General features: G+C 51.1%; 1 protein-coding gene across 3 annotated transcripts in view; it reads right to left on the bottom strand.

Annotated features, from left to right (window-relative positions):
* Positions 1-2423: 2423 nt before the first annotated feature.
* FAM3D (FAM3 metabolism regulating signaling molecule D) overlaps positions 2424-11215 on the bottom strand; it is a 34345-nt gene continuing 25553 nt past the window's right edge. For all 3 annotated transcript variants that reach the window (XM_017894231.1, XM_017894232.1, XM_017894230.1), the window contains exons 7-10: positions 9777-9827; positions 5611-5695; positions 4766-4892; positions 2424-2848 (exon numbers count right to left, since the gene is read on the bottom strand). In XM_017894231.1, the coding sequence (XP_017749720.1) occupies positions 2759-2848; positions 4766-4892; positions 5611-5695; positions 9777-9827 (353 nt within the window). In that variant the 3' untranslated portion in view covers positions 2424-2758. The remainder of the gene's footprint in view (positions 2849-4765; positions 4893-5610; positions 5696-9776; positions 9828-11215) is intronic.

An 11215-nucleotide genomic window follows, 5' to 3' on the forward strand; every position in this document is an offset into this window, starting at 1 on the left:
TCCTGCAGACCTGGAGGTCTTATCTCCCAGCCCAGGCTGGGGCTCGGTCCCATCCAGCTGGCCATGCCCACTGCCTCTCTTAGGATGGGTCCCCAGGATCCCACTTGGGATAGGGATCGTCAGGTAGGTGATTGATTTGTTAAGGACTGGCCCCTGGGGATGCTGATAAGGGAGTGGAGGAGCAGGATGGGAGAGGGGAAGGAGGTAAGCAAAGGGACACTTTCAGGCAAAGTCCCAGTTCCCGCCTGATCCCTCTGGGAATCCTGGAGTGTAAATCGCACCTTGTGGTCATCATGCCCCAGGATTAGGAGCTGGCCTTTCACATTCCCACACCCGCCAGTCATTAGCTAAGGAGCTTCCTGGTCTGTCTTCTTTGCACTTGTGCTCAAAGAAGGTATGAGTAGCCAAAGGCAGTTCTTCAAAGAAGAGTTCAGACTAACCATTAACAATAAAATCTGGGAAAGGGGAACTGGGACTCTTCCTTGCATTCTCTGATTGAGCCAGTTGACATATTCTCTGTCTTCTTTGAAGTGTTGTACGGTGCACTTTCTGGAAAAGTCCATGTGTCTTCTCTTCAACCAGGCAGCTACCCCATGTCTTAAAATGGTGGCCACTGCCAAGAGCCCTCTGCCTAGCACTGTCCCTGCTCATGAGCTCACTTTAGAGGTCTTTATATGTTCTTTAAAAACATTATAAGGTACGCTTGATTGTTGTAAAGCGAAATTTCCAAGCTCTCAAAGGTGTTTATGGTCATCATGAAAATTTCCTGCCACCTTCATTCCCAGAGCAGGTTTCTGGGAAGATGTTTTTCCAGGTAGTCTACTGATGTGGTTGGAAGTGGTTATTCAGGTCTGCCAGCATGCTCCCCCTTTCATCCCTGAGGGTGAGCTGAGGTGGGTTGGGCAGGGAGTGATGGAATTGACAGGATGTCTGGATTGGCACCTTCTGGCTTCCTCAGCCAACCCTGAGCATGGCTCTCCCCAGGGCTCTTTGAATTTTTTTTTTTTTTTTTAATGGAATCTCACTCTGTCACCCAGGCTGGAGTGCAGTGGTGCAATCTCAGCTCACTGCAACCCCCGCCTCCCAGGTTCAAATGATTCTCCTGCCTCAGCCTCCCAAGTAGCTGGAATTACAGGTGAGTGCCACCATGCCTGGCTAACTTTTACATGTTGGCCAGGCTGGTCTTAAACTCCTGGCCTCAGGTGATCTGCCCATCTTGGCCTCCCAAAGTGCTGGGATTATAGGCATGAGCCACTGCACCTGGCCTGGACCTTGATTTTGATATCACTGCAACTGTAGCCCATGTCCCACCTGCTGTGGCCCCTGGTGGAAGGTTCACACACACTATTGTCTCTACCCCAGGCTATCTTGGCACATTTGATATGCTCCCAGGCCCCAGGTCTTGGGAGCTGTGAGTCCCAGGCCACTGGTGGGCATCTGTGCTTGGGCAGAGGGCTTCTTCTTCATGAAGGGGTGTCCCCAGCACATACTCCGGGAGGCTGAGTAGCAATGCTTTCTGCCCCCACGACCCCCTTTCAAGACTTAGTCTAGAGGCTGGGAACTGGGCCCTTCTCAGAAACCTCAGGCAGGTCTTGGCACCGTATCTCTTGGGCCTTCCCATTTCAGTGTGCTCCTGTGGCCTGCCAGCAGCTGGCATTGCCCTCTCTTGGCTGGGGGCTTGCTGTGAAGCCACAGAGGGCCACTCTTCCCTAGGCAGGGCAGACAAGAAGCACCTAGGAATTCATATCATCCCCAACACCAGAAGCCCTCAACAAACCACTGGTGGGAGTTGGTGTGTAAATACCCCAGCTCCCTCACTCCCAGGTGGAGTATCTCCAAGGTGCGTGTTCTACCCTGATTCCTAGAGCTTTGGGTGGGAATCAGCTCCAGTCCCCACAGGGTTAGCTAGGTTGAAACCACACCCTTTACTGGCTGCCTTCCCCTCCTTCCCCTTGCCATCTCACTTCCCTACTTCTCTACTGGTGTTTCCCACAATCACCTCCCAAATATACTGCCTGCCCTTTGCGTCCTTGTTGCAGGGTCCGCTCCTGGGGCAGAGACAGGCTGGCTGCCTTCCCTGAAGCCAGCAGCACAGCCTGGCTGCTCCTTCCAGTCGGGTTCAGATCCACCCCTCCTCACCTTCTCCTGCTCTGGACTTGCTCCAGCTCTCCTTCAGACAGCGGGTGATGACAGTATTCCTTGAGTCCTGTCCCCGGCTCCCTCTGTTCCCGTCCATCCCACACGTTATGCAGGAACCCAGGATTCTCTCAGGCCCATGGGAAATCCCAGAAACACAGCTCCCTCACAGCTGCCTAAGGGGGAGCCTGAAGCTGTCACCGACCTGTCTGAACCCGTGGCCCATGCTGAGTCTGGAGCAGTTCAATTCCAGCGAGAAACGTGGCCACTGGAGTGGTCAGAAAGTCCATTCAAAACCAGCAAAAATAAAATTTAATTGGACTCAAGTCAGGGCAGTCGGTCCTTCCTCAGGACTGGCTGCCAGCAGTCCCTGACGAAAGCACCCTGTTTTCTCCACAGACAGCTGGTTCCAGAAGGACCCCCTGAGGCTGGTCTCCCGGGTAGGATGCACTGTGGGAGGGTTCTGTTTCCGAGGAGGGGAAGCGCAACACAGCATGCAAGGACAGGCAATGACTTCCAGGCGGCACCCCCTGCTCTTCCTCCTCAGTCCCTGCCGGGCTCCGACTCCTGAGTCAGGCAGGAGCTTCTTCAGGCCCCTGGCTCAGGAAGAGCCACAGCCACCCTAAAATGGCTTCGGGGGCAAGCAGCCCTCCATCTCCAGCAGCTCTGGCCATCCCTCATATTTGTTTGTGTCTGGGCTGTTCTTTAAGAACTAGAGAGAGATCAGACAGAGAAATATAGGCATTGAGTGAGGCCGTTTAGAACTCATGCCCGCATGGGCACTGTGCTCTAAACCTAAATGGGGGTGCGGGATGTTATTAACCCACCTCACAGATGGGGAAACTGAGGCTCAGAGAGGGGATGCAACTTGCTCAAGGTCTCAGAGATGGGATCAGAGCCCAGTTACTGCTCTCACGCCCTGAAGGGTGACCAGTTGTTGGAGAGATCTAGTCCCTCCCCTCAAATTCTCTATGCCCCTCTAGGATACGTCAAATAACAATAATGATAGCAACAATAAAAAGAAGACTCCTAGCTCGTCTTGAGTGCTTGCTGTATGCCAGGTGCTGTTCTGCAGTGCCTTATGTATTTAATCTGCACAGTGGCCCTAGGGAGTGTGCACTGTTTACATCCCATTCCACAGATGGGGAAGCTGAGGCACAGAGGGTCACTGCCCATAGTCACTGGCTGGTAAGTGGCAGAACCACCACATAATATTAATTAATACTAATAATAAGGGGTGGGGCGCAGTGGCTCACACCTATCATTCCAGTACTTTGGGAGGGTAAGGAAGGAGGGTCACTTGAGGCTAGGAGTTCAAGACCAGCCTGGGCAACATGGGAAACCCTGTCTCCAGAAAACATAAAAAAATTGGCTGGGTGTGGTGGCACATGCCTGTGGTCCCAGCTACTCGGGAGGCGGAGGTGGGAGGATCGCATGAGCCCAGGAGGTCGAGGCTGCGGTGAGCCGAGATTGTGCCAGTGTACAGAGATTGTGCCTGAGTGACAGAGTGAGACCCTGTCTCAAAAAATATATATATACTAGTAATAAGTATGTAAGAAGAATAAAATCACTTAGAATTGTGTCTAAAATGCTCAGGCTTAGTTTATGAAAGAAAAAAATATAAATGGCAAAATCTGCTGTTGGAATCATTGTGGCTGACTCTCAGGAATTAAAAAAGAGATTCTAGATGCTACCTGTCTAAAACCCAGGTTCCCAAATGTGGGGACAAAGAACAGACTGGCTTAGTCCCATCAGGGTGCTAGGTTCATTTTTGGGTGTCAGGTCCCAGCCAGCTGGTTGCAGGTGGGTGAAGCTGGTGCTGGGCTTCCTGTATTCCCATGCTTCCTCTGTCTTGCCGGTTCCTCTGTGTCTGGAGCCCATGCTTCAGGGCAGAACAGCGCCACCTTGCCCATGCAGCCTCACGCCTCTTGCTAGGGCCCTGCTGCAGCACCCCCACAGGACATTCGGGAACCACACCACCCCCGGCCCCTGCCCACTGGCCTCCTGAGTTCTTCACTGTGTTCAGGCAATTTCTAGTTACCTGAATACATCCTCTTAGAAACACATGCATACAGACCAAGGCCACATTTTCTAGCTTAAGAAAAAAATCACAATCGTGGTGCCCTTCCTAGAGCTCAGCACACGGTTCCCTGCACCTGCCCGCTCTGGCGTCTCTTGTCTGATGATGGCATTGGCCTCTTCCCTGCCTTCTGACTTCCCTCCCCGTATTCTCCATGCCCAGCCAGGGAGGCTGAAGGGATGAGGACAGGCATCCTGCTCCTTTCCCCAGGCTCCCCTTCCCTGTCACACAGCTTCATATTTCCATTTCTTTCTCCTTCATGCCTCACTTCCCCATCATCCTTCTTTTCTCCTTTTCCCTGTTCCTTTTCTGGTACCTACCTGTATACTTGCGTATTTATATATGACCCAGCTTTTGCGAAATGGCCAAGGCGGCTTCCTGGCCAATCAGACCACCCTGCCCTTTGGAGTGAATGACAACCAAGGGCCTCTCCCCACACAATCCTCCCAATTTTAAGGCCCTTGGGAGGTGACTGGGTGACTGTCCTTCCTACCACCACCCAGCTCCTCGTCCATCCTTCATAGGGCCGGGTTGTGGCCCAGAACCCACCTGCTCAAAGGGGCTTTTACCCCTGAAGTCTTTGGCTCCTATGAAGACCCAGCTGTCCCGGAAGCCCAGTTGTTTTGCGTAGGAACTCCCCAAGTCAGAGAAGAGTTTCCTGGTTTCATCATCCATTCTGCAGAGGACCAGAGAGGATGGTCAGGATGCAGGGGTGGGTCAAAGGGGCATAAGATGGTGGGATTCCCATGGGGCAAAGTTCCTACCCTTCTCCCCATTCAGCATCTGCCCTGGGGGTGCCTAGAGAATGTGGCTGCACTCAGGAAGGACAGGGTAAAGGGCTTCAAGACTTCCTCTCTAGAAGGGCCTCAGATGGGGCTGGAGATGTGTTAAAACAGTACTGCTCTGTTTACAAACACAATACATATTCATTTGGAAAATATGGAAGATCACAAAGAAGTAACTAAGAAATACAGTCTCACCCCTCCTCCCCTTGGTGTGATCAGTGTATATATTTCTATATAGTGGTTTTTGCCCCTTACTTAGCACTAGAAGGTGGGCAATTTTCCATGTCCTTAAATACTTTCTGCAGCATCATTTTTGATGCAGTCTATCTTCATTTGTGCATATATCATATCCTATGTCACCGTATGTCATAGTTTCTGTGGCCGGTCAGCTGTTACTATTGGACAGGGAGAGGGTTTCCAGTTTTCCACTGTGGTAATGAAGACTGTGATCAACCTCCTAGAACATCGCTTTGCATACTTGTCTGATAATTTCCTAAAGATAAGTTGCCAGAAAATGGAGCTGGCAAAACAGCAGAAAAGGGTATGCAGCGTTTGAAGGTATTCAGCTTGCATCAGTGGGTGGCCTGGCAGGTAGAGTTTTCTACTTACTTGGTTCCCGGGTCGTCGTAGGAGGCCACCAGCACAAGTGCACCCCCCGGAATTTCTTTAAGGAATTTCACTAGGTGCTTAACATCTGGGGGAGGAAGGAAAAGGTGCTGGTGATTTAGGGGAAATGAGCCCTGGTCATTCTCATGTTTCTCTGCTGCCCTATGATGCAGGAGCCAGCTAGGCCCGGTGGACACTGGGCTGAGCTCAGAAGCCAGGAGGAGGAGCATCCCAGGTGGAGCTCCCTGTAGCCCTTGTCCTAGGGGAGGGCAGAGTGAGCAGAGTGAGGGGAACTCATCCAGGTGATGTGGGGTGGCTTCTGGACATTGGAGTTTAGAAATTCCCCATGTGACTCTGACTTGCAGCTGAGGATGAGCACCATTGGTAGAAGGGCCCTTATGTGCCTACCCCTCAGGGGACCAAGTGTCATCATCTCTCAGATGCTCCAGGCCCTTTGCATACCCCAGACCCCATTCTATACTGGACAATGCCCAGATTATCTGTGCTGACTTTAGATGGTATAGCACGTGGCCTCAGACAACTGAGACCCCTGGGAGAGAACTTGAGTCTACTATTAATACAACTCTCTTTCTGTGTCAAGGAGCAAGTCTCTGTGTGTGTCTTTAATGCCTTCTTAACTTGCCAAGCTCTCTAACAGAGAGCAGCTCTAGGCTTAGCACCTGGGGGAGGCATCAGCATCCAGCTCACTGTGAAGAGGCTGATTTGTTTCCATTGTGATTATTACCATTATTATTATTTTGACACAGAGTTTCGCTCTTGTTGCCCAGGCTGGAGTGCAAAGGCGTGCTCTCTGCTCACCGCAACCTCTGCCTCCTGGGTTCAAGTGATTCTCCTGCCTCAGCCTGCCGAGTAGCTGGAATTACAGGTATGCACCACCATGCCCGGCTAATTATGTGTTTTTAGTAGAACTGGAGTTTCTCCATGTTGGTCATGCTTGTTTCGGACTCCCAACCTCAGGTGATCTGCCCGTCTCGGCCTCCCAAAGTGCTGGGATTACAGGCATGAGCCACCATCCCAGGGCCCTCCATTGTGATTATTTTTATGGTCACCTTTCCTGCATAACAAGTAATAATAGCTTTCTACTTAAGGCAGTAATATAGTTTCCTTTTAAGATATATTTACTTAGGTAAAAAAAAAAGTGATCCAATTTAAAGTAAAATACTAATAATGCAGATGTTATTCTAGATATGGTGCAACTCGAGGGGGCTCAAGTTTGGCAACAAGCAGCCTAGTGGTTAAAGCAGAGACTATATCTGTCAAATGAGGATGAGTAATAGCCCTGCTCATAGCATCTTTATAAAGTGCAAATGTGACAATAACTTTGGGCATACAGTAAGCGTACTCTAATGGAACCAAAAATTATTAGCAGGATTGGCTGCATAATTTGCAGGATCCAGTACAGACTGAAAATGCAGGGCCTTTTAATAAAAAATTATTCAGTATTTCAAGACCACTATGGCAGGCATCAAGCCAAGTGTGAGATTCTTCCAAGCACGGGCCCCGTGTGACTGCCCTGTCCCCAGGTCACAGGCCCACAAAGCTGGCCTTGATTGTTAGTATTCCAGTGCAGACCCCTAGGACCTTGGGGAAGAAGCCATTCTCCCAACTAAGGCCAGCTGCCAGCCAGCTCAGTGACAGGTTTCCGGTCAACCACCACAGTCGCTCTTCTAAAGAAATGGCCCTTGAACTTTTATGACAAAAGGAGGGAACTCTTAAAGCACCATTAATTTGTGTTGCTGCAGATGTATGGTCTGGTGCTTGTTGGGATGGACGGTAGGTATTTGGAAAACATAAAGCATGCCTTCTGCTAATGATCACCTCACTTTAAAAAGCCTTCATCCCCTTTTGTTTCCTGAAGGGAAGGGCTACTTGCTCACAATGCCTCTGTTTCTGGGTCCCCATCAGTCATGGCTACATTCAAGTTTATAATAAGGCATTTTAAAGCTTAGTTTCGTCTTTAAACTTTTTTTCCTTTTCATTCTGACAGATGATCTCCTTGCTTCTGAGTCATCTGGATGGAATGAGGGAAGAGGGGAGGGAAGGAGAAGAGGAGGGAAGGGAGAAGACTAAACCAGCTTGCCTGGACCCCTCCACCAGTCAGGCTGGACACCCTTCCACCAATTATTTCAGGTTATCATCTAATCCTCACATCAGTTTTATGGAGTGGAAACTATAGCTGCCTCTCTGTTACAGATGAAGAAACTGGGGCTCAAGAGGCGCCACTTGCTTCAGGTCATGCCTCCAGAAGTCTCTGACTCCGGAGACTGGACCTTTTCCATAAACCTGGCCCCAGGCCATGCTGAACATCAGTAGGACTGCAGGCAGGATATCTGGTCCTCAGCCCCTGGCCTGTCCCCATCTCCTGTTGCCCCTGTCCTCAGCTCTATCCTGTACCGGGAGGGACCTTGCACACTGCATGTGGGCACTTTAGTGTGTCCATCCACACCACCCTCCCGTCAAGCAACAGTCAGCCCCGGTCACCCCTCCATCCTGGGGGAGTGTCTGAAGCCTGGGGGTGGGGCACACCTGGTAAGAGACCTGCAAGGGCCCTGATGCAGACTCCAGGAGGCCTGTGTGGGCCCTGATGCAGACTCCAGGTCAGCACACCCCTAGCTCTGCAGACTCCTCACCCATGAGTTGGGACGGAGATGGAGAAGGGCGGGGTGGGGTCTTACGAAGCCCTGGGCCCAGGACAGGGTCTTAGCTGCCCATCTCTAAGAGTTGTCCTGCATATGACATCCCCAGCATTCCCCACCTCCCAAATTTCAGCCTCTTCCTTTGTTTGCAAAGCTAAGAGGGCTCCCTGCCTTCTGCTGCCTGGTAACTTTCTCCCCTCCTGGGCTCATGTGTGTGGGTGGGTGTAGACAAAGTGGGCTTTCCCTAGAGGTTGAGACAAAGACAGGGGAATTCAGGAGAGGGGAATCCCAGCTGTTTGGCAGCAGCTTGGCTCCTTCTGCTCTGTGATGGGCTTTCCCGGGTCCATGGTCACATGTGCTGTACACCCCAGGATGGCCGAGCACAGAGATGCCCTGGGGTCTCAGGGATACAGAAGGGAAATTGCATTCACCTGGGCTCTGACACCCCCTCTGATGAAAACCAGTCCCTGCAGGGCACAGGTCTCTGCTGCCTGCTGCTTTCTCACTCCTCATTGAGCCTCCTGTGTTGGAGCAAGGCTGGGTTAGCAGCTGGGCGGCACGGGTGGCAGATGGCCTGAAACTGATTCTGCCGTGTTTTGAAAGCTTTTGAGAATGTGGGGTCAGGGTTCCACCCCTGCCCATAGGTGGCTGGTTGGCGAGGAGGCTGCTGGTAGGGACTTAGATGCCCGGGATTTCAGCACAGCTAGGTCAGTACCCTGTCTCGCCCGGCCATGCTAAGAGCAAGGAGGGCAGTGACTTCCTATAAGGGGCAGCCAGGTACACAGAAAAACCTGCAAAGCACGTGGGTGCAGAGAGAAGACAAGCATCTGCCGAAAGATGTGTAGAGCTCGGAGCCTCAGGTCCAGAAAGGCACCCTGTCCTGTCCTTGGGTCCCCAAGAGATCCCTGTAACCTTGAAATAAAATACATTTACCCAGCAGAGCTTTAGTGGATTTGGCCGACGGGTCACACGGCCTTGTCCATAGCACTTCAGTGACATCAACATTGACATTGCTTTGCCTTAAGGTCTTCTCTGGCCTCCAGAGTTCACTTTGCCCCAAGGGCAGGCCAGAATTGCATGCCAAGGAATTAGAGGCATGGGCACCTCAGTCCCCTCAATTCTCTGGGAGATCTTTGGGGCATGTATTCCACACTGGCTCCAGGGTTCCAACTTTGGTTAAAGGCTCAGTGACACATTCTTCACAGGCTTCCTTCCTGTCGCTGTCTGCTCTCTACTCCCCTACTGACGTTTCCTGAGCTCACTTCTTCAATAAAGCATTGCAATTGAATCCCTGTCTCAGGATCTGAGTCTGGGACATCCCAACTGAGATGGCCAGAAGGAGTTTCAAAAGCAGCAGGACACCCTCAACCTCCCACCGCACCACTTCCTGGGTGGCTCCTGTGGAAAGAAGCACCAGGTACCTCGAGCCACCAGGTCCCTTGCCACACGAAGAGGCTCAGCCGTCTGCACCACATCCCCCACTGTGACTTCAGTGTCAGCAGAGGCACCTACCTCCAGAGTACATGTCAAATGCCCTCTGTCCCAGCACAGCTCCTGTGGTTCCTAGGGGTTAAGAGGAGAACAATTATCCCCTGTAACGCGTGTCGTTCTGCCTGTCGTTCTGCTGAAAATGGCTAATCTGTAGTCTAAGATCTAAAAACAGAATAAGAATATAATGAAATCAGGTCCTATAAAGAGCATGCAGGACTAAAGTAGGTGTCCTACTAAAGTAGGCTCATCTGAGAGGTTCAAGAATGTAATGGCTGAGGGTGTCTCTGGAATTGAACTGAGTCTACTCAGTCTGAGTCTGTGTTCTGTCCTACCACTTTCTAACTCAGGACTTAGCATTTTGACCTCAATTTTTGCATCTGTACAGTGGGTTGTGGGAACTAAAGGAGATACATTTAAAATATTAATAGTAGTCATACCAGATGAATTTTAGCTGCAAAATCAAGATCAAAATGATAATCGTCATCATTATTTCCACCTATATAGAAAACCTACAACTGGAGTCCTCCACCTCTCGAAGGCAAAGAGATTTGTGTTGGGCTAAGCGGTACTCAGTTTCCCGGGGTCCAGTAACCTGGATTGCGTTTGTGGGTTCTGTGGGAGGAGGCGGCCGAAGGCCAAACCCTCCAGGGAACCGGGTCTTCGGGAGGAACGTTACAGTTTGCACTCTGTGCCACTAGATGGAGGTGTTGCAGAGGGGATGGCAGCTCCAAGGCTTACGGAGGAGGGTGGGGACCGGGTCTAGGGAGAGGCGCAGTCCAGGCGGCGCGAGCAGGGTCACTTAGCAGCCCCTCCAGGATTCTCCAGGAGCCACGTAGGGTCCATGGAATGATTTACCTGGGGCCCTTAGAAGGAGTCTATGAACCCATGGAGCTGCTTTTGTGATCGCGTGCGCTCGTGAATGTTTCTGCAATGGGAGAGTGGTGGGGGTGGAGGCTGAGGCTGGCCAGCATAGCTTGAAGATCCTGAGGAATCTCTGTGCCACTGAAAGTTAAAGACTACTGGATATTCAGCAATCCTTGTGTTGTTCTTGGTCATATAGATGAGGATGATTTGTTGGGCTTCCCCACATGTGGCATACACAGCATGCACTTATACAGTAGGTGCTGTATACATGGTTGAGACATTTCTAGTCTAGGGAGGTCGTTCAGGTGAATAATTAAGACCTGGAGTTAACTCGATCCAGGTTCAAATGTAGGTGGTTTTATAGGCTGTGTGACCTTGGACAAGTTGCTTAACCTCTTTTTTTTTTTTTGATAGGGTCTCTCTCTGTTGCCCAGGCTGGAGTGCAGTGGTGTGAGCTTGGCTGACTGCAGCCTCTACCTCCCAGGCTCAAGCAATCCTCCCACCTCAGCCTCCTGAGTAGCTGGGACTACAGGTGTGTGCCACCAAACCCAGCTAATTTTTTAACTTTTTGTAGAGACGGGGCGGATTGGTGGGGG

This window comes from Rhinopithecus bieti, unplaced genomic scaffold (assembly GCF_001698545.2).
Source record: "Rhinopithecus bieti isolate Rb0 unplaced genomic scaffold, ASM169854v2 scaffold_21649, whole genome shotgun sequence".
Classification (NCBI taxonomy): Eukaryota; Metazoa; Chordata; class Mammalia; order Primates; family Cercopithecidae; genus Rhinopithecus; species Rhinopithecus bieti.